General features: G+C 37.5%; 1 protein-coding gene across 1 annotated transcript in view; it reads left to right on the forward strand.

Annotated features, from left to right (window-relative positions):
* The window catches only part of DYM (dymeclin), a 613,994-nt gene that overhangs the window by 298,546 nt on the left and 291,023 nt on the right, over positions 1-24,425 (forward strand). The window contains 2 exon segments of the mRNA XM_043964852.1: positions 22,691-22,804; positions 23,511-23,605. Coding sequence (XP_043820787.1) covers positions 22,691-22,804; positions 23,511-23,605 — 209 coding nt within the window.

Below are 24,425 nucleotides of genomic sequence, written 5' to 3' on the forward strand. Positions count from 1 at the left end.
ATATTCTCAGTTTGTGCAGGACAGGTGCACTAGAATGAAGATTTTTCTGGTTTTTCTTTTCTCTCATTGCTAGTTACTTTCATTAGTTAATGGTGGCCAGATATAGTGGGATTTGTTTTTGGGAAAAAAAACCATACAGATATAAGTATGTGTTTATATGTCTATCTATATAGATAGATTGATTTGTGTGTGTGTGTGTGTGTGTTTGTGTGTGAGAGACTGAAATACCCTGCATATTACTTATAAGATTACTTTATTGAGTTAAGGTCTCATAACTTTAAAATAAAGAACCTCTTTGGATATAGGCAACTATACTTTTCCAAAAAGGAAAACTTCTCTTTTCCCTTCCTTTCTCTTACTTTAAAATTTCCTGTAATTTCTCATTTATAAAACTTGTCACTTTAGTGGGTAATACAATTTCAGTGTGTCATCCTGAAACATTTACTGGGCCTTTGTTAAGTACAGTGTTCTGGGTGAAACATTGTGGCAGAGTAGATAGAGCTGGTCAGGAGGGATATCAGGAGCATCTGGTTTTAAATCCTATGTCAGACACTCAAGTATGTGAAAACAAGCAAGTAATTTCCCCTTTTTGTGCTCCAGGCAACACTTTGAGACTATAAACTACTGATGATTGTGTAGTCTGCATTGGTGAAGGGAATTTCCACACCTAGAGTTCTCCACAGAGATGAAACCCCCAGATCTGTCAGCAAGAATTTATTAAGCACTTCCTACGTACCAGACAGTATGCTAAGGTGCTAAAGATAGAAAAACAAAGGCGAAAAAAGTCCCTGCTCTCAAGCTTACATTCTAATGGGGATACAACATGCAAATATTTCTATACTATGGAGATGGAAGCCCTGTCAAAGGGAAAGTGCTATTTGGGGAGAAGAAGACTGGGAAAGGCTTTTTGCAGAAGGTGGGATTAGAGGTAAGTCTCGAAGGAAGCCAAGGAATCCAGGAGCCAGAGGTGAAGAGGAGGGAATACATTCTGGGTGTAGGAGACGGCCAGTGAAAGGGCACAGAGTCAGGAGGTGCAGTGGCATGTTTGGGGCACGGAAAGAATACTGGTGTTGCTGGATCATAGAATTCATGGAGGCAAGTGAAGGTAGGAAAGAACCAAATTGAGAAGGGCTTTAAAAGCCAGGCAGAGGATTTTCTATTTGATCCTGTAGGTAATAGGGAGCCATTAGAGTTTAATACGTGAGGAGCAATATGGTTAGACCTGCACTTTAGAAAAACCACTTTGGAAGCTAAGTGAAGGATAGATAGAAATGGGGAGAGACTTTAAAAAAGGAGAATAACAAGCAAACTATTGTAATAGTCCAGGTGAGAGATAATAAAGGCTTACACCCTAGTGGCAGCTTTTTAACTGGAGAGAAGGGGACCGTGTACAAGAGATTCTGGAACAAATATTGATACTGTTTTTGGTCTCTGCCCTGAAGATACTTGTAATTTAGTGAAAAGATACAACAGAAAAAAAGAATACAATTGAATAGAATGCACCAATTATTCAACATTTCTGAGGAACCAATAAACATAAGTAGTTAGCACATCCTGACAAATTCATCTGTTTTCATTTTTGCTTTATTTGCCTGGGTCATATTTCAGATACTGCTTATCAATTTTGCTTTTCTTATAATTTTTCTCTGCTTTTGGATTAGTTTCACTTTTCTTACACTGTTCCAAATAAAGGAATTCCACTAATTTCAGGACCTCAGAGCCTGTATATAGACCCTTCTGTTAAAGGCACATCAACTTCCTTAGAATTGCTGTGGTTACTTGTGACAGGGAATTGGCAACAAATGCTGAGTCAAATACAATTACTTATGATATTTTAAGGTAGATAAAGGATCAGCATCTCCTCCATTTCCATATTTATGAAAATCTAACATCTTAGTAAGTTCCTTCTCCCATCAATGTCCGTCCATTTACCACCCCCCCAGCCCTCACCCCCACCCCAGGTCAAAATAGGGGTACTGTATCATCAAATCCTATCATTGTTTATCTTATTAGTGTTCTCCTTTCTTCCCTTTTCCTCACCAGGGAAATAAATAAGCCCTTCTGGACAGTCAAGACTTGAGGGTCACATTTAGGCTGGCAAGTTCTATGTAATAAGCCTTCTGGTTTCATTGTTGTTTTGGGTTTTTTTGTTTTTTAGCCACACACATGCCATATGTGTGTATACAAACACTTGTATTCATTTATTTCTTTTTGCTTATAGTGGGATTCCTTCTACTTTACTGTCTATGCTAGTCTCCAAATGGTAGTGATTTGAAGATGTTAAATTTGTATCTTTCCTCTGGTTTTATTTTGTTCAGCCCAAGTATTGGTCTTCTAGGCTATATAGCTTTTTGATGGTTCCTTCCTACCACTTTCTTAGCCTTGGCTAGACTTCTAACAAAATTCTAATTTCCTTTGGTCTCTTGCCTTTTTCTTTTCCAGCACTTTTAGCATGAAATATTGCCAGAAAAGTTCATACTTCACTGCCTCCCGAGTGACAACACCCTTTTGCCAGGGCTGCACCTCTGTGGAACATATTGTGATGTAAAGTGGTTGTCCACAATGTAGTCAGCAAAGATCTGAGCCTCAAAGGGTGTTGACAGAAAACTGACTACTCTAGAATGTTGTTTTATTCTCCTTGTTTTTCTTATTCTAATGTACTGATCTTAAGTGTTTTTCTCTGAATTCAACTCCCACCCTAATTTATTATTGCCTGTATCATGCTGTTATTCAAACTTTAAGAATTTCTTTCATTTTCCTATTTTAAAAACTTTTATTTTTCAGAATCAGTTTCTAGTTGGGAAAGTGAAGACAGCTTGCCCCATTGTACTTTGCAATTTAGTTTTTAAAATCTTTTCTATAAGGGGTAGCTAGGTGTATCAGTGGATAGAGCACTGGCCCTGGAGTTGGGAGGACCTAAGTTTAAATCCGGCCTCAGACACTTAACCCTTACTAGCTGTGTGACCCTGGGCAAGTCATTTAACCCCAATTGCCTCACCAAAAAAAAAAATCTTTTCTATAAGTTTAATTATGTCTCTAACAGTTTAGGTATTGCGAGACCTATATCTAAAATATTTGGGGTAGGGACAGAAGATATCCATAAAGCTTCAAACTTTAAAATATTTGTACCATGTTCACAAAGATTCAGACTTTTACATTGGGGGCGGGGAGGAGGAGGAAGATGGAAGGGGTAGGATAGTTTTGATATACAAGGTATTACTATAAATATCAAGATTAAATTTTTATATATGGAGCCAATCTTGTTATTTAGTTATGCTTCATATACTGTTAATAACTTACTATATCATTTTCTCACCCTTTTCAAGTTTTCCCAGATCCACTATTTGAAAGTAAATAGACATTATATTGACTTTTTCATGCAATTGGTTTTGAAAATATAACACACCAAGTTTTTATGTCCTACTTTTTCTTGAAGGTGGAGTTCTGTTTTTGACTGATGTTTCTATTTATCAAAAGCATGGCTTATAAACTTTGATTTTTGTATATTTTAAAACATTTGTCAACTTGCTGAATATTATAAGACATTTAAAATCTTAAAAATTTTAATAAAGATTAGGGCTGTACCTTATTAACCATCTAACAATCTTCACTTGTAAAAATCAGATACTCAACTAATATACTGATAGTAAACAAGACCTGCCATACTAAATGCATTTTTTATATTCTCTGTTACCTAAAGTTCATTTTTTAATACAAGTTATTTGCTTCAGATTAGTTTAGTATTAGCTAGCAGGGAGTCTGGTATTATGGACCCCACAAATTATGTCATTTCTGTTCTCTACTCTGTGATTAAATCTTAAACTTTATGGATATCCAAGGCTACAACAGCAGGGCACAGACTTCCTGGCTAGGCCTGCTGTCAAATACGTCGTTCCTTGGCTTTGAGCTATGATTCAAGCCCCTTTAGGCCCCTTTCTTTGTCCAGCTCTGGGCTAACTCATGACCCTCTTAAAACTGCTTGAAAAAAGATGATTCAATATCCAAGTCTTTATTCAGTCCCCCACATCCCCAAAAGCTATTACATTTACCTTTCCATTGCCAAGATGATTAAAAAAAGGTTTTTTTATTACATAAGATAAACAGTGCCCACAGAATGAAAATGCATAAAAAAACAGGTACAGAACATGACTTACCTTCATATTTGTGGATGATACATTATTTTAAGGGAAATGTGTTAATTATGAAAGAAACTTAACAATGTTCAGCAACTCCAGTGTCAGCTGTTAGATAAAACCTTAGATTTGATTCTTAGATCCTTTTAAATGATAATAATAATCATCTCAATAACTGATAATTGCATCAAGTTTTAAAATTGGCAAAGCATTTTATATGCATTATCGCATTTGAGCCTCCCAACAATCTTTGCGGGTAGGCATTATCTATCTCTATTTTACAAAAGAAGGAAGCTAGAGTCCAGATTATGGTACTTAAATCATGCTGCTATTTACAGTCATGGTCATCCAGCATCCAGCTCTTCCATAATAATCTTAGCTCCCCTGCCATGCCCCCACTTTTTAAAAAAAGAAAAGGAAAAAAGCGCCAAATTTCCTTGAAAAAGCCAAATCTCACCATTATTGAACAATTCAGTAAACATTATTAAGCATTTTCTATGTGTGAGATGTTACACTGCACACTGTAAATTCAAAGACAAGACTTTTAGTCTTACAGTACTTAAAGGGGTTTTTGTCATTTAATTGATTAGTCATGTCCAACTCTTTGTGACCCCATTTGGGGTTTTCTTGGCAAAGATGGTACGGTTTGCTGTTTCCTTCTCCAGTTTATTTTACAGATGAGGAAACTGAGGCCAACAGGATTAAGTGACTTGCCTGGAGTCACACAGCTAAGAAGTGTCAGAGGCCATATTTGTACTCAGGACATTGGACTGCTCAATCTAGCCTAAAAGAGCAATTTTAATTTGTTGGGATGGTAAATGGTATTCTACAACCATACAGATTTGGGGCTTACAGTAATGATTTAGAATCAGAGAACAGCTTAAGGAAACAAAGGATTTGTAAAAGTAAGAAATAGGTGTCGCATGGCAAAATTAGTACCTTTTAGAATCCAAAGAACTGGAATCATATCTTACCTCTGATACTTCAGGGTATTTGAAACTGACCAAATTATTTGAATTCAGTGTATTTTAAGCAATTTCTTATGATTTATCTACTCTTAAGAGACTGGGTTATTTGACTTTTAAGGTATAGGTTCCAGATATAAACCCATCTTGCCACATTATGCCTTTCCTCTCCTCACCTTCACTTCTAACCCTCAACTGTTCGAGAATACATTTAAGAAAGCCAGGAATCAGGAAGATTTACTAACACGAGATGCTCTTCTTCCCACTGCCCTTCCTTCTCCCACCCTCGCTGACTTTCAGAATTCAGAATGATCACATCTCTTGGATGAGAAGATAGCCACTGACTCTCCTCTTCCCAGTGAGATGGAGGACCACAAAGTCTCACCATTCATCCTAATGTTTTCTAAGGTCCTCCAGACCTCAACCATGTACCATGCCTCAAATCCCTCTAGACCCCTGGCACTGTCCTATGACTTAGCCGCATAACCTGTGGAAAGTAAGCTACTTAACCATGGAACTCAGTTTCTTCATTTATAAAATGACCAGATGGTCTTTATGATCCCAACTCTTAATCTTTAATCCCGTAGCCTCAAAAATGGGAATAATAATATTTGCAGTGCATTTCATAAATAACAGTTTGTAAACTTTAAATTGCTTTATACACGTGAAGTATCCTGTAGTCTCTGGTTATTAAAAAAATAGGTTTTTAAGAAAATTAATTTTCTTCGTTAATATTGACTATAGATATTACTGAATCCAAGGATAGAAAAGCAAAGATGGAGACCTATAGACCAGTTTCACGAATGAGCTTATTAAAAAGTTTTAAATACAAACTCTAATAAAAATGAGTATAACCATAGATTCAAAATTGTATTCAATATGACCAAGTTAGATTTAAACCACTGGTTCAAGGATGGTTCGTCATTAGGAGTGTAGTTTATTATATAAAAAATGAAAACACTCCAAACCACATGATTGTGTTAATAGAGGAGGGGAAAGCCTTTGATAAAATATAGTAATCATTTATACTTAAAATACTATGTGGATAGGTGGGTCATTTTTGTTTTGTTAATCTTAATAGTATTATATTTTTTTCCAGTTACATGCAAAGATAGTTTTCAACATTTGTTTTTATAAGATTTTGAATTCCACATTTTTCTCTCTTCCTTTCCTCTACCCCCCCTTGAAGATAGCAAGCAGTCTGATATAGGTTATAAACATCACTTTAAACATATTTCAGCATTAGTCATGTTGTGAAAGAAGAATCAGAAAAAAAGGGAAAAACGTCAAGTCAAAATAGTATGGTTCAATCAGCATTCAGATTCCACATTTTTTTTTCTGGATGTGGAGATCATTTTCCATCATGAGTCCTTTGGAATTGTCTTGGATCATTGTATTGCTGAGAAGAGCTAAGTCTGTCACAGCTGATCATCACACAATGTTGCTGTTACTGTGTACAATGTTCTCTTGGTTCTGCTGACTTCACTCAGCATCAGTACACTTAAGTCTTTCCAGGTTTTTTTGAAATCTACCTGCTCCAACACCTTTGCAACTTTTTGGTGTGTGAAGTAAAACTAGTTATTTCTTTAATTAATGATTTAAAGTAATTTTTATAAGGCTTTAAATAGTTTGAATCTCTTTGAGAGCATTCATATGCTTTGACAGTATTGCATATTTGTGTTAGTTTCTCAGATATGAGATAGCAGAGATTATTAGAGATATGTGATATAAAGTTATTTTCCCCCACTTGAAAGTTTCTCTTAAACTCATGCTGATTTTGCTTCTACAAAAGCTCTTCAAATTCATGGAAAGAAAATTGTCATTTATTTTTTGTGATCTCAGTCATGTGATTAAGAATTTTTTCCCCCTAACCACAGCTGTGAAAGGTACAAATCAGGATCTCTTCTAATATCCTTTATGGTATGGTCTTTAATATCCAGTTTGTGTATCTATTTTACATGATTATGGTATTGCCTTATACCCAATTTTTGCCAAACTGCTTGCTATTTTCTCATTAGTTCTTGACAGAGGATTCTGTTTCTTAACTTTGCTATTCTAAATTATTATACCAACTAACTTTTCTATTTTTTAACCAGTACCAAATATTTTCTATGATTATTTTTTATGACATAATATTAAGTCTTGGGGCAGCTAGGTAGTGCAGTGGATAGAGCACTGACCCTGAAGTTGAGAGCACCTGAGTTCAAATCTCACCTCAGACACTTACTAGCTATGTGACCCTGACCAAGTCACTTAACCCCAGTTGACTTAAACGTCCAGGACCATCTCCAGTTGTTCTGATGTCTATCTTGCTACTGGACCCAGATGGCTCTGGAGGAGAGAGTAAGGTTGGTGACTTTGAACAGCTCTCCTTCACTTAAATCCAGTTCACTGCAAGTCATGACCTTACCCGATGTCATGATCTTCCTTGAGAATGAAGGACAAACAATAATCTGAGAAAGAGAAGCTATCAAATTATAGAGAAATGGCCAATGGAATTAATATCATGTGAGAAAAGAATGAAGTGTGCACCATTCCTATTTGTCTCAAAATAGTAGTTATTTTATCCTCCTGTATGCAATACTCCACAGAATACTGAGGAATATTAAGGAATTAACAACAGGATAATAACATTCCCTTTCTCCACTGAAAAATTTGACAATAATAATAATAGTAATGATCAAAGCTAATACCCATGTAGTACCTTTTTTGGTGGTGGGAGGCAATTGGGGTTAAGTGACTTGCTCAGGTTCACAGAGCTAGTAAGTGTCAGGTGTCTGAGGTCCTCCTGACTCCAGGGCCGGTGCTCTATCCACTGTGCCACCTACCTTCCCTTCATGTAGTACTTTTAATATTTCAAAACCCTCTATACATATCATTCTATTTGAAGCCTATTTATCCCTGAAGTCTAGATAGAGTCACTGTTGCTATCTCTCAATTAAACTTTATAAAAAAAGGTTTTGGTCTCATAACTTTAAGGAACTTGCTATCTCTTGCTCTCACTTTATATTGCCTGGCACCAGTTTGAGCCTGAGTTTGGAATGAAGTTTTACTTTTCCTTAGTGAATTAGCAAGAAGTTAATGGGAACAAAGGGGTGAGATAGGAAGGTAGTTTCAGTATGTAATTTTATTTTTTTTAAATGTAGAGATTTGGGAGTCACACAGGATCCCCAAAGTGCTGTAGGTTTCTTCTAGGGATATCAAAATTCTAAGTCCTAGAACTTCTTTTCACTTGCCTTCAGTCTGTGGTAGTTGTGATTTAAAAGGATCACTGCTCTAAGACATGGTCCCTTTTTTCCTTACAACATTGTAAATTGTAACTACATTGATCATTTCAATCCCTCCAGTGAGTTCAAGGGAAAAGTTTAAAGGGAATTCATGACAGCCAGGATGAAGGGTACCACTCTTGGGGAAAAATATTCACCACCACCAAAACAAATAAAACCCATATGAGAACGAGGCTTTTGTTGTAGGTCCTATCTTCTCTGGGATCTGTGTTATAACAAGCACTGTGGGTCCCCACTCAATGCTCTGGTCCAGAACAATGAACTAAAGAGAAGACATGACTCCGCCTTCATGGCTCTTCCAGAGCACAAGCATTTCTTTTGAGCCTTTTGTATCTTAGTTGAAAAACATATCTTTTATGGTCCTCGGCCCTAGTTCTTAATCCCAGGAAATAAGAGATAGAGATATAAAGAGTTCTGGGAAGCTTAGAAGTAAAATCCTGATATAAAATTTCAAAAATCTAAGAACAAACCTATTGTGATGTTGTTAGCCCAGAAGAGAATAAAAATAAGCTAAGAGATTAAGGGTATCTAAACTTAATATAACTGTAAGATATCTAAGAGGCAATATTCTGCCCTAATATAAAAAGACAAAAACAAAGTCCAAATCCATTTTAGGGAAAAAATCATAACAGCATAAGATGACTTAACAAACCCTTAGCTCTTATTAAATTTAATAGACTTTTCTTGGCATTTGGGCCATACTTACTAAGAATACACGGCAGCTAGGTGGCACAATGGATCAAGCACTGACCTTGAAGTTGGGAGAACCTGAGTTCAAATCTCACCTCAGACACTTACTAGCTGTGTGACCTTGGGCAAGTCATTTAACTCCAATTGCCTTAAAACATCCAGGGCCATCTCCAGTTATCATGATAACATATCATGGCTCTGGAGGAAAGAGTGAGGCTGGTGACTACCTCACTTAAATCCAATTCACTGCAAGTCATGACATCACCTCCCTATGTCATGGTCCTCTTAGAGAAGGACAAACAACTAATGAATATGCATGCAAATGACCTTAAGTAATTCAGGAATAACTTCTTTAGGTCAATCATTTCATTAACATTCAACTCTCAGCACACCTGTCACTATGAATATCTATATCATTACAAGGGGATGTTTAGGTGTTATGTGATTGGAATTTCTCAAGAAAGAATTTGAAAATGTTGCCACTCTTTCAAACTTTAAAAGAACAAAAATATACAAAAGAAAGTGCTACATAGTCAGCACTTAATAAATACTAAATGACCAACTGAAGAAGAATGAACATTTTCTATTAAAATGTTCATTTTTCTCTTAAAGAGCCTTGATGATACTACTACTACTACTACTACTACTACTACTACTACTACTACTACTACTACTACTACTACTACTACTACTACAACAAAAAGAGCCGCAGTAGGCACAGTTGGGAGGCCAAGAAAAGAGAAGTCCACACACCTATTGGTAAAATTAAAAAAACAAAAACCACTGGAAATAAAGAATGCAATTAACTTTCACTTTGGGGACAATCTGCAATTAATTTCTGATTTCTTTTGACTTCTGAATACTTGTCTTAGAGTCGGATGACCTGAATTCCAGCTCTTTCTTTCCCTTCCATTAACTGTCAATTTAGCCACTTCCCTTCTCTGGGTTTCTTTACAAATCTGAGAAACAAGGATTTTAGACTTGAAGATGGGAGAACCAAGCTCTAATGCTGTTTTTCTTTTTTCCACTAACATGTAACAATCTACTACCCAAATCATAATTTCAAATTATAATTTGGAAAGTAAATTTATTATAAAATATATCATGCAGTACATTCCAAAGTTAAATTTAAATTCCTTTTCTATCAACTGCCTTTTTAGATAAGAAGTAATATATACTAAGGTAATTGTTATAAGAAATTAAGTAAAGTAATAGTTTTCAGAACTAATTCATTTAAGACCATGAATACCTCTGAAGTACTAATTAATATGAATGAAAATAACATGTATTTAATCTATAGCTCAGAAATGCCATCGAGTGTTCATAAACTAGTTTAAATCTTAGAGGCATCTCATTAGATATATCTCTTCTGCTTCCCTATCTAGGGTCTTTCCTGGGAATGTATCAACTCAGTTCATGTCTAGGTCTCCACCAAGAAAAAAAAAAAAGTTAGGTATCCCAAATCCCAGGCAGGCACTTAAGCTAACAAAACATTGAACATAGAATAGGCTTTATTTAACTCTTCAAAATGCAAATAGCTCACACTTAAGACCATAAATAGTCAAAACAATATCCTCTCCTCTCTTCTGAACCCAGGCACTTATAGAATTTTTCAACCTTATAGTAGAACCCTTGTTAAGTGTCCCTTCCTCCTAAGAGGAAAGCACGTAGGATTTCTAGGATCAAGCAGCCTTCCCATCTGGTAAAGCCTCACTTCCTAGGGATGTATTTGATTTTCAGGTTCATAGAAATACATTGTATACTGAACTCTATACCCCCCTCCCCCATCATCCCCTCCCCCCCCAAAGGGGGAAAAACCAGATTGATAATTAACTCTCTCACATGCCCTTGATTTTTTAGTCTCTATACATCATAGAACCATTGAAGGCCTAGGACAAGGTTTGCTTATTCCCATCCTGGTTTTCACACTGTTTATTCTCTCCACAGTCTAAAATTTGGTGTGGTTTATGAACTCATTGTGAATTAGTCTCAGGCCATAGAGGTGCTCAAAAAGGACTTTGAAGATAAAGTTAGAGAGGTAGAGGAAAAAATGGAAAGAGAAATGAGGGTGATACAGGAAAGATGTGAGAAAAAAGTCAACAGCTTGAAAAGCCAAATTGGCCAAATGGAAAAGGAGGTACAAAAGCTCTCTGATGAAAATAATTGCCTAAGAATCAGGATTGAACAAATGGAAGCTAGTGACTTTATGAGAAACCAAGACACAATAAAGCAAATCCAAATAAATAAAAAAATAGAGGGCAATGTGAAATATCTTCTTGGAAAAACTGCTGACCTGGAAAATAGGTCCAGGAGAGATAATTTGAAAATTATTGATCTACCTGAAAACCACGATCAAGGAAAGAACTTAGACATCATCTTCCAAGAAATTGTCAGGGAAAATTGCCCTGATATTCTAGAAGCAGAAGGTAAAATATAAATTGAAAGAAGCCACCGATCACCTCCTGAAAGAGACCCCAAAAGGAAAACTCCTAGGAATATTATAGCCAAATTCCAGAGCTCTCAGGTCAAGGAGAAAATATTGCAAGCTGCCAAAAAGAAAGAATTCAAGTACTGTGGAGCCCCAGTCAGGATAGCACAAGATCTAGCAGCTTCTACATTAAAGGACTGGAGGGCATGGAATATGATATTCCAGAGGGCAAAGGAATTGGGATTACAATCAAGAATCACATATCCAGCAAAACTGATCCTAATCTTTCAGAGGAAAAATGGGACTTCAATGAAAAAGAGGACTTTCAGGTACTTGTGATGAAAAGACCTGAACTGAATGGCAAATTTGACATTCAAATACAAGACCCTAAGGAACCATAAAAAATTGGAGTTGGGGGGCATACCTGGGGTCGTGCAGTGGGTGACTGTCTTGTGTCTGAGGTTGGGTTTTGGCTGGGATCCCCCTGGGTCCAGGGTGGATGATTTGTCCACTGTGTCACCTAGTTGCCCCATGATGACATCTTTAGGGTTAAATTGAGGGGTGAAGGGAATGCACTGGGGGAGGGGGAAGGGCAGAGGTAGCATAGGGTGAAACCCCACATGAAAGAAGCAGGAAAGGGCTTATGGAGTGGGGGAAGAAATGGGGGAGGAGCAGGGCAGTAAATGAATTTTACACTCATCAGAATAGGCTCAAAGACATTAATGTCATCAGAGTTACCTAAGGAGGGATTCACACACACACCCAATTGGGTGGAGTAATCTGTTTAAACTGGGCAGTAAATGAGCCTAACACTCATCAGAAAGTAAGGGAACAGGGTGGCTAGGTGACGCAGTGGATAGAGCACCAGCCCTGGAATCAGGAGTACCTGAGTTCAAATCCGGCCTCAGACACTTAACACTTACTAGCTGTGTGACCCTGGGCAAGTCACTTAAACCCCAACTGCCTCACTTAAAAAAAAAGAAAGAAAGAAAGTAAGGGAACATGCTTTTTCTATTGATTTTTTTTTAATCTACCCTGACTTTCAAATTCTTCAATGAAATCAACTCTCCTTACATACTCTTCTGTTCCTTACCACACAAGGATAGCCATACTCATAATATGACTATCACCCACAAGTGTTACACTCTGAAGTCCCTGTATCAGATCATAACATTCTCTAATTTTCATCTTCTCTTCTGTCTTCTCCTAAACCTATTCTTTGTCCTCAAAGTAACCTCCAAGTCTTCCAACCCTCATTATTTTTCAGTCCATTACTCCTGCTCTGGATACATAATCTTAACCCCCTAAAGAAACATTTCAGCTCTACCTTATCTTCTGTCAAGTTCCAAGTCCCCATGTTTCTCCATACACCATGTCAAATCCCAACCTGGATTTTGTGTATCAGCCCATCCTGCAGTCCTACACACATGATACTGAGCAGAGCTGGAAGTAGTCACCCAACTTTGCTGGCTTAGTCCACTACCAATTTTATATTGTCTGATCACAACTGGACCCGCACTGACACAAGGCAGGCCATTGATCCCTCCCTGATTTTCTATTATACTGTAGCAGCTGTTTCAAACTTTCTTTCTCAAGCCTCACACAACATCTTTCTCCCCACCCTCTCATTTGAGTGCTTTGTTTCATTCTTTACTAAGAAAATCCAGGCCCTTTGTTGAGAACTCCCTCTTCTCCCTTTTTTTGTCTCAGATCCCCCAACAATATCCCACATTATCTTCCCCTTTGCCCCTCTACATATGCCCCTGACGCCATCCCTCCCCATCTTCTCCAAAATATATTGTGTGCTTCCTTCCTCCCTTTTCCTCTACCCCTTCCTTCTTCCCTCCCTCACCCCTTCTCTCTCTTCTCTCTTCCTTCTTTCTCTCCACCCCCCCCCCCGCCCCTTCTCAGATAAATTCCTTCAAAAAGTGGTCTAAGCTTGGTGTTTCCATTCTCTTCATTTTCATTCTTACCTAAGCCCTCTACAATCTGATTTCTGACCTCATTACCCAACTGAAACTATTCATTCCAAATTACCAATGATCTCTTGAACCAAGATGCCTCTGTGACCTTATTCTTTTTTTTCTTTTTTTTTGGGGGGGAGGGGCAGGGCAATGAGGGTTAAGTGACTTGCCCAGGGGTCACACAGCTAGTAAGTGTCAAACGTCTGAGGCTGGATTTGAATTCAGGTCCTCCTGAATCCAGGGCCACCTAGCTGCCCCACCAATGATCTCTTAATTTCTGAATCTAAGTGCCTTTTCTCAGGCATCATATTGCTTTACTTCTCCAAGCATTTGACATTGTTAACCTCTCTCACTTTAGATGCTCTATCCTTTCTGGGTTTTTGTAATACTGCTCTCTTGGTTACTTTAATACCTCTTCAACCATTCTTCTCTGTCTCCTTTGTAGAATCTTCATCCCTATTTTGTCCCCTAACTGTTGAAATACCCCATAGTCTCTGTTTTGGACCCTCTTATTTCCTTTTTTCTCTATACTTTCTTACATAGTGATCACATCAGTTCCCATGGGTTCAAATATCGTTCTGCACATGATTTCCCTTATCTATACATCTAACTTTAGTTTCTCTCCTGTGTTCCAACTACCTACCGTATATTTTGAACTGGATATCCCGGAGTTATCTCAGATTCCACATGTCTAAAACAGTATTCATTCTCTTTCTCACCCCAAACCCATACCTCTTAAGATATTCCCTTATCAATGATCCAATATAACCCTGAAGGACTTATGAAAATGGCAACCCATCTATAGAGAAAGAAGTGATAATATCTGAAAATAAATGGAAACACATTTTTTTTTTCTTTTTTTGGTGAGGCGATTGGGGTTGGGTGGCTTGCCAGGGTCACGCGACTGGTGGGTATTGGGTGTCTAGGGCTGGATTTGGGCTCGGGTGCTCCTGGTTCCAGGGCCGGTGCTCTGTCCACTGCACCACCTAGCTGCCCCTGGAAACACATTTTTAAAAATCTTTTTTGGGGACAGCTAGGTGGCGCAGTGGATAGAGCACCGGCCCTGGAGTCAGGAGTACCTGAGTTCAAATCCGGCCTCAGACACTTAACACTTACTAGCTGTGTGACCCTGGGCAAGTCACTTAACCCCAATTGCCTCACTAAAAACAAAATAAATAAATATTTTTTAAAAAAATCTTTTTTTTTCTCTTTGACAATTCCTCAGTCTGAAGTTTTGGGAGTTTTTTTTTTTACTGTTTTCTCTCACACCCTAGCTAATGTGGGAATGTTTTCCATGACTACTCATGTATAACTTATTTTGAAATGCTTGAGTTCTAGTGGGTGGGGGGTGGGAATAGAGGAAGAAGAGAAGTTGGAACACAATTTTTTTTTAATTGATGTTAAAATTTGTTTTTACATATATTTTGGAAAATAAAATTCTATTAAAAAAAAAAAAAGATATTCCCTTATACTGTTAAGGGCTCTAAGATGCTTCCAGGCAATAGGTTTGCAACCTTGGTGTCATATTCAAATCCTCTCCCTTTTCACCCCACATAGCCAGAAAGTTGCCCACTCTTGTTTGTACCTCCACATCTTTGGCATTTATGTACCATGTTTCCAGTTACACATCTATAACCTATGTTCAGGTCCTCATCACCTCTCTCCTGGCTATGATCATAGTCTCCTAATTGTTTTCCTTGCTTTAGCAGTCTCCTTACTCCTATTGACCTTCTACACAGATGCCAGAATGAATTTCCTAAAGCATCTATCCAGTCACGTCATTGTTTACTCAGTAAACTCCAAGGGCTTCCTGTTACCTTCAGAATCAAATACAAATTCCTTTTCTGACATTTAAAAGCTTTTACACTGTGTCCCTTTCCTACCTTTTCAGTATTCATACACATTATTTTCCTTCCAAGCTAGCCTTCCTCAGACATAACTCTCCTCTCGGCTCTGTGTCTTTAGTGCCCTCTCTCTCCACCTCAACCTCTTGGTATCTCTGGGTCCCTTAAGACTTAGTTCAGGCTCCACCTTCTTTCTGTGTTCTCTCCTCTGTCCATACCTTCTCTCCTCAGGTTTCTTTGTATCTACTTTGTATCTACTTTGGACATACGTGAATCTATACACATCTCCCTACTAGCATGGATGAATGCAGAGTCATTTATTATGTATATGAGCAAAGCACTGACCTATGTACTAGGGATACAAATAGAAAAGCAGAGATAGTCCCTGCTCCTAAGGATTTCATATTCTCCAGAGGGAGCCAGCTCATGTATATGGTTTCAGCTGCTTGAATGTAAACTCCTTGGGAGAGCACTTTTCTTTTGTATTCCCTGACGTATAGTAGGTATTTAATAAACATTTATTGGTTGGTTGATTTACTATGGAATAATACCCTATTGGAAATAATGTGGTCCTGTTACTTGAACTAGGTAAAATTGAACTGAATAAAGTAAATCAAAATATTCTGAAAAGTAATTTTGTATTTGCAATAGAATAAGAGGTTTTTCCCAAATTCAAATTATCCTGTGATTTATAATTTCCATAGAAAGACCATAAGAATAAGTTGATTTAAAACATTTGCTCACATCACATTACATATTCAGAGTGCACAGAAATAGAAAGCAGTGATGAATGTGCTGAACTATAACTGAAGATCAATTCTATTATTTTGTTATTCACAACACATTTAATAATGTCCCCCTTTACTCACATTACTGAGCATAGTTTGCTTATTTCTATTTCTTGTAGAATACTTCAAAAGTATTAATACAAAATAAATTAATCCAGGATGGTTTGGTTAGGTTGTGAGATAAAGGAAATATATAAGAGTGAAACTGACCAAATTGATAAATTGACTCTGAATCCCAACTTGAATTGTTGGAGCTTGATTTCATCAGCAGGAATGAAGTAAGCTGTTGTGGGGAAATGCTAAAAACCACTGCTTTTTCCTGCTTGTAATTGACTGTCCTTTCCTAAGAGCATCAAAATGGAAAAAAATTAGATGAGGAATCAGGACCCCTGGGTTCTAGCCCCAGTTCTAAAGCATTGGGCAGGTTACTTAATTTCTCGGTGCCTCATTTCGGGTTCCTCATATATAAAATTAGTAGGCTGGAATCCATGCTATTTAAGATACTTTTGAGTTCTAAATTCATTAATATCTAAATTCTAAAATATCATCTAGTCTTGAATCAATGAATAATAGATTCATAAATTTCAATTATCCTTTCACTAAATTGTGTTTTCTTATTTCTTTAGGCAAAATATTCTACAAAATGATAATTTGTTATTTTTTTTATTTTTACATTTCCTAAGGACTATACAAATTCATATATGCAGAATCACATAGCATTTTAGAATTGGAAAGAACCTCAGAGATTCAAATCTTCTTATTTTTATAGATAATGAAATAGAGGTTCATAGAATTTATGTGGTTTCCTTAACATCACAAAATTAGTTAGTGGAAGAGACAAGACTAAATCCAGATTTCCTGTCTACAGTGTTCTTTCCTTCCTTGAGCAGGGATACCTCCCAAAGTTTGAAAAGGCTGGAAGAAGGTAAATTAGAATGAAGATCATAGAGGACCTGGATTGTTGGGCCTAAGATTTTAGGGACCACTTCTGGCTAGCAGGCAGTCATTGAAGATTGAATTGGTAACTGAATGCATGACATCATTGCTTTGGGAAAATTAATCTCATTCTCAATAAATATAAGGTTAAAGCAAGTACGTTCCTGACTGTTATTTAACATAGGTCTGGAAATGTTAGTGATAGCAATAATACAAGAAATAAATTAAAGGCATGATACACATTATTAATGGGAGATGAAGTTATACCTTTTTGCATATTACATGATGGGTTTACTTTAAAAAAAAAAAACCCTCAGATCAGGGGGCAGCTAAGTGGTTCAGTGGATAGAGCACCAGCCCTGGATTGAGGAGGACCTGAGTTCAAATCTGGCCTCAGACACTTGGCACTTACTAGCTGTGTGACCCTGGGCAAGTCACTTAACCCTCATTGCCCCTCAAAAAAAAAACCCAACTCAGATCAGCACAGAAACTAGTAGATGCCATTCATAGTTTTGTTTAAACAATGAAGCACACTTAGCTCCTGGAGTGTAGGCTACACCCAGGCAATGCTCAGGCAGAACCCTCTGAGCCACATCTGGAGGCAGATGTAGAGCAGCAGCAGCAGGGAGCATTCCCACACTGGAGATGGAAAGCAAGCTAAGACTGAGCACCAGGACAGGAAGCACTAAGGCAGAAGAAAACTGCGGGGAATCCCTGAAGTAGCACTGAGGACAGGACCAAGTGCCACCTAGCATCTCTCTTGCCTGCTACCCATTTCCAGATCACAGATGCAGGGCATAAAGGAGGGGTCAGGATCCATCCAAACATGGGACCTAACCCTGTATACTAAGCAAGGAACAAATTCCAAAAACCCAGCTGTGCGCTTCTGAGTCCAGGAGCAGAGAGCAGTGATTCAGTTCTAGCCTCTAACCCAGCATAGAAGCCTGTAGTGAAACAACCAGGTCTAGAAGACCAGACTAAAGGTGAGCCAGCAGTTCCAACTGCACTGTGGCAGCTAACAGTGACGAGTCAAGCAGTGGTCTGGTGAAATTCAACCACATACAAGCAAAGAGACCCAAACCTGGGTCAGGAACTTGCAGGGCTGAGTCAAAAAGGGCAGTGAACAGACCTCTACCCATATCACACCACTTTGGGAACACTGAAAACTTTCTGTCCCTCAGACTGATCTGTGAAAGCAGCAGAAGGACCTAAAAGAACAGAAACTCAAGCCAGACATGCCCTCCAGAAGGGTGCAGAGCCTAACACTAACATAAACTGCAAAGACAAGAAGTAGGCAGGAAGAATGAACAAACAACAAAATGACCCAGACATAAACAGCTACTGTGGAGACAGGGAAGCTTAAGACACAAATATAAAAAGAGGGAATGGCTTGAAAACATCTACAAGGAAAGCCTCAGAGAAAAAATGTAGATTGGCCACAGTCCCAACAAAAATTCCTAGAAGAGTTATAGGGTTTAAAAAAATAATAATAAGCATTTTTATTTATAGTTTTGAGTTTCAATTTTTATCCCTCCCTTCCCCCCTCCCTGAGGTGGTAAGCAATCAGGTATGGGTTATACATGTGCAATTATGTAAAACATTACCATATTAGTCATTTTGTACAAAAAAAACCCTTGAATAAAAGAAAAAATGAGTGAAAAATAGCATGCTTCAGTCGGTTCAATTGATATCAGTTCTTTCTTTGGAGGTGAATAGTATGTTTCATCAATAGGCCTTTGGGATTATCTTGGATTTTTGTATTGTTGAGAATAGTTAAGTCATTCAGATTTCCTTACCTAACAATATTGCTGTCTCTTTGCACAATGTTCTTTTGGTTCTGCTGACTTCACTATATATCAGTTCATACAAGTCTTTCCAGGCCTTTCTGAAATCATCCTGCTTGTCATTTCTTATAGCACAATAATATTCCATCACCATCATATACCACAGCCTGTTTAGTCATTCCCAATCAATGGGCATTTCTTTGATTTCCAATTCTTAGCCACCACAAAAAGAGCTGCTATAAATATTTTTGTATAAATAGGTCTTTTTCTCTTTGGGGGCATGTCGTTAAAGGATTTTTTTTTAAAAGAGCAAAAAGATTTTTTTAAACCAAAAAAGAACTACGGAAAAAAGATGTGAAAAGAGAATTAATAGCTTGATTTTTTTTTTAAATGTGTACAGAGAAGGAAATGGTAAACCACTCCACTATCTTTGCTAAGAAAACCCAGGGGTCATAGCTAAACAACAAAAAAGAGGTGCAAAACATTACTGACAAAAATAACTCCTTGAAAATTAGTATTGGCTCAATGGAAGCTAATAACTCCATGAAACATCCAGAGATAAAATAACAGACTAAAAATAAATAGAAGAAAATGTGAAATATCTCATAGGAAAAATAACCTGGAAAACAGATCAAAGAGTGATAATTTAAGAATCACTGTACTGCATGAAAACCATGAGCCAAAATAGAGCCTAAATAATCATATTTCAAGAAATCATAAAATGACCCAGATATCTTAGAATCAACAGGGCAAAGTGGAAATTGAAAAATTTGCTTGTTACCTCCTGAAAAAAACTTCAAATGGAAAATTCCCAAGAATATTAGAGACAAAAGGAAGAAGATTTTGTATTTGATCCCAGAAGTGATAAGGAGCCCTTGGAGTTTATGGAGTATGGGGGTGACATGATTGGACCTGTGCTTTAAGAAAATCACTTTGGCAACTGAATGGAGGATAAATTGGAGTTGGGAAAGACTTGTGGCAAGCAGACCCACTAGCGAGCTATTGCAATCATTCAAGCATGAGGTGATAAGGGCCTGTGCCTCATGAGGGTAGTGGCAGAAGAGGTATTATAAAGGTGAAATCAATATGCCTTGGCATGTGTGAGATTGAATATGAAGATGAGAGTGATAAGTTGAGAATGATACTTAGGTTTTGTGCCTGGGGAACCAGGAAAGACAATAAAAAGGAAATTTGGAAAGGGGGAGAGTTCAGGGAAAAAATAATGGTTAAGATTTTATAGAAAAGGGGATAATTGAGGATAAAATGTGCTGGAGAAGATGGGAGGGAATCGCAATACATGTATATCTAGAGGAACTGGCCTTAGCAAAAAGAGCCACTTCTTTGTCAGAGCACGAGAGAAAGGATGAAAAAGGGGGAAATTATGTCAAGGGGGTTTTGAAATAAAAGAGCCTGGAAGGGAGCCCAAGTCAGATGGCTTCAGATTTCTCAGTAAAGTATGACCTAACGTTCTCAGCTGAAGTGGAAGTATGGGAAGCTTGATGAAGGAAGAGAAAATTTGGAGTATCTTCTGAGGAAAGTGAGATAGGGGATTAATGAGGAAGTTTAAAAAAAAAAAAAAAAGACCGGACTGCCTTGCTCCAATTGAAGTTGGATAACATGAATTTGTAATGTACCCTGTCCGCACAGTTGTGAGACTTCAGCTGTATTCAGCAGCTTGTGAGTTCAATTTGAGGTGGTGGATGTTAGGAATAAACTGGGACTGAGGTTTGGCATGAGAATAGGTAGGGCAAGGAGAAAGATATAAAACCAAATGACAGAGTAGATCTGAAATGGATTTCTGTTAGGTTGAGGTTGGAAAGGGAGGAAAGTGACATTGCAGTTATGAGTACTAGCCTAAGAAAGTACAAGGATGGAGGAAGTAGAGGTTTCATTGGGGACAAAGAACAGGTTTGGGGAGGGGCAAAGCATAAGGAGAGGTGGAATGCTAAGAGGTTCTAATTAAGAAAGTGAGCCACATATGGGCAATTAGGTATTGGCAGGATCCAATGTGTGAACATCCCTCTATGTGATTGAGGTAGAGTGAAAGTCATGGGATTTAAGGAGGCCTAGGAATCAGGATCTTAAGGAGTTAGAGGGAGAAAGGCCTCTAGTATGAGAGGAGGCATTGGGGAGAATGGTAAAATGTCAAGCCAAGTACTAAACTCCTTAAGAAAGGAAAGAAGATGACATGGGGGCCATACTACAGTATGCTATAGCTACCATAATTTGAATTGAGTGGCCTTCACAGGTAGAAGAGTTGCTGAGTTAAGGAGGCAAAGGGAGAGTTTAGAACTGACAATGGAGAGTAAGGAATATTGCTACTGTCTCTGAAAGACCATTTTGTCCAGGGCTATGAGAGAAGCTATAACCAGTGTTTCAGGTGAAAGCCAGTGATGCTTTGTCATTAAATGGGAGCCAGATCTTAGCAAAGACTAATAGATTGAAGGAAGATGAGAGAAAAAGGTCCAAGATAAAGAGAAATAGAAGTTCAGGGAGGATGGTGGAAGAGATGGGAGGTGGTGGACTGAGATGTGTTTGAAGTAGGGCTGAAGAGTATGCAGATTAAAACCTGAAGGAGAGTTTTCTCCGAAGAATGGGTCCAGCATATGGGAGAAGCCAAAGGAGTATTAGTGGCCAATGAGTAGAGAAGCTCACGTTCTTCAAGGAGTGTTACCAAGGAGAATGGATCTCCTCCTTCCCTTGGGGGATGGATGGGCTCTGGGGGGCTTACGTCAGTACTTTTTGCTAGCATCATTGTGAGCATAATGGACAGCGACCACCTCATTTCATTTTCATTGAAATAAAACTCATGAATACAGGTTAATTGTTTCTATTTGAGATGGAGGAATGCATGTATAATGATAATCAAAGGATTTTGCTAGTCTATTTTTTCCTCTGTATGTTCTTGCTTATTTTAAAGTAATTTTGTCTAAAGAAAATATTTTGAAGCACTATTTTAAGAAAAACACTTTGTTAATACAACAAACCTGTTCCTACAACTGAGAACCTGTTTTAATGTGACTTACTATCATTCTCTCCCCCTTGTTCTTCCAGAATTTTTCTGTTAAAGGATTCTTCATAATTAAGAAAAAAGTGTCCAGGCATGCTCTGCCTGACATTGTTAATTGGTTCCATGAAAGCACAATACCTTTAGGTGAAATGATGTTGCATGAGATTGTCAGTGCTGTAGAAATGTCATAAATGAGTGATTGACTGCTTTACTTTATAATGGGGTTTGGTTTTAATGCATCAATTATAGCATAGATTGGGACAATGTTACGTGGGATGTGCCTGTATATGATTATGGAACAGAAAAAAGAACAAAGCACCTTGAAGGGTCAGGTTAAGCTATAGTTCCAGTGTATGGGAAAGACAGCATATTTAATTTTAAATTTAAATTCACTTCAAACTAGGCTATCTTAATATGCTTATTTGCAATATCTTCTTAATTCAACTTTTTATTTCACTTATTTGAGTAGGAACAAAACTGTCAGAACTCTTAAGTTGTACAGTACCACCCTAGTTCTCTTTAATGCTAGAACACAAAGCTACTTTTAAACACCAATGTTGTTCACAAATTTATCGGTCTCTTGAGTAAAGCAACAGCCAATGGAAAATTGGGCATTAAAAATCCTCCCTTTCTTTTCTTCTTCTTCTTCTTCTTTTTTTTTTTTTTTTTGCGGGGCAATGGGGGTTAAGTGACTTGCCCGGGGTCACACAGCTAGTAAGTGTCAAGTGTCTGAGGCCGGATTTGAACTCAGGTCCTCCTGAATCCAGGGCTGGTGCTTTATCCACTGTACCACCTAGCTACCCCCTAAAATCCTCCCTTTCTTGATCTCATTTTATTTACTTTTTTTCCCTTCCTTTTCAGATACTCAAAAATATTACCTGGTATTCAGAGCGAGTTTTAACAGAGATTTCACTGGGTAGTCTTCTGATATTGGTGGTAATAAGAACCATTCAGTACAACATGACAAGAACAAGGGTATGCATTTTACAATAATTTCCTTTGACATAATTTGTCTTTTTGCATCTCCAAGTAAAGCTAGATTTTTTAAAAATGCTAATATTTGAATGAAATAGAATATGAAAAAGATTGTCTTATGACCATTGTATGACATGATTCTTTGATTTCCTGGGGGTAAAGGCTGCATATAGTGCCTTTATTCAACAACCAATGGTACTTGATCCAAAAGAATTAACCTAAAGGTTGGGGTGAAGCATTAATTTTTAAACTTAGAGAAAAAAGTGTAGCGTGGTATATAATTTATATATATTTGTGAAGAACGGTGGGAGACTGTTCCCCTTTCTACTTGGTGTATAATATCTTTTAGTGTACTAAGAAAGGTAATTTGCCTTTACCAAGTGTAGGCAATGAAAAGAGTAGCTCAAAGAAAAGAGTACTAATTGGGGGGAAAAGGTGGGAGGAGGAGGGGAATTTCAAGAAGAAAAGGAAAATTTGTACCTTGAGCTAGCTATGTTTACAGTAGTCCTGAAGTTAGCTTTAAGTGCTCAGCCAAAATGCTCTTGTGAACAAGATGCCTAGCAATGAGATTCACAGTTGATGAATTCAGAGTTATCCCCCTAATGTAGACAGGTGTAGAATGTGGTCACGGTTGGACTCACCTCTCCCATAATTCACTTTTTGTAAAATATAACTAAGTACATCTTTCATTTCTGTTTTCTGACAGGACAAATACCTTCACACAAATTGTTTGGCAGCTTTAGCAAATATGTCAGCACAGTTTCGTTCACTTCATCAATATGCTGCCCAGAGAATTATCAGGTAAATAAACTTTTGTAAAAGTGTAGAATTTCATCTTAAAACTGAAACTTCTTTTAAACTAACATTACCTGAAACTTTACATTTTCTCAATCTAGGTTACTTGGATTTTTGGTTTAGATTGAAACTTCATCTTTATCTTCATCTCTAGTTTCCCCCCCAAAAAAATATAAGAGCATTAATTTTCAGCCCCTGTATAAATTTTTTATAATTTTCCCTTTTTCTTTATGTGATAGCTTTTATTAATTCTGTATTCCTAAATGGCAGTCTGTCAATGGCAAACTTGTCATTACCTGTGTTGTAGCTTAACCTTATACAGCACTTGAAATGTTTACCTGTATTTACTTCAAAGAAGATATCTAAAGGTTTTTTCTCTCTCTCTTCAAACCTTCATTAACAAGTTAACAGGTTATCAAGTAAATTATAACTCCCAGTTTCAGGGATTTTCAAATATTGTATTGAGATAATTCGTGGCTACTGCTTTTCCTTTTCTCCCGGGAAATGCTCATTATAATTTTAATTATTAGGGGCAGCTAGGTAGCACAGTGGGTAAAGCACTGGCCTTGGATTCAGAAGGACCTGAGTTCAAATCCAGCCTCAAACACTTGACACTTACTAGCTGTGTGACCCCGGGCAAGTCACTTAACCCCCATTGCCCTGCCCCCCCTAATAATAATAATAATAATTTAAATTATTTTTCAAATTAAATGTTTTACAACTCAGTTAAGTGATATTGGATAGATATGTGTGTGCATAGGATATATGAGAGAATTTCTTTAAAAGAATTGTGGATTTTCTCCCAATAATCAATCATTAAGTAAAC

The sequence above is a fragment of the Dromiciops gliroides genome, chromosome 1 (assembly GCF_019393635.1).
Source record: "Dromiciops gliroides isolate mDroGli1 chromosome 1, mDroGli1.pri, whole genome shotgun sequence".
NCBI lineage: Eukaryota > Metazoa > Chordata > Mammalia > Microbiotheria > Microbiotheriidae > Dromiciops > Dromiciops gliroides.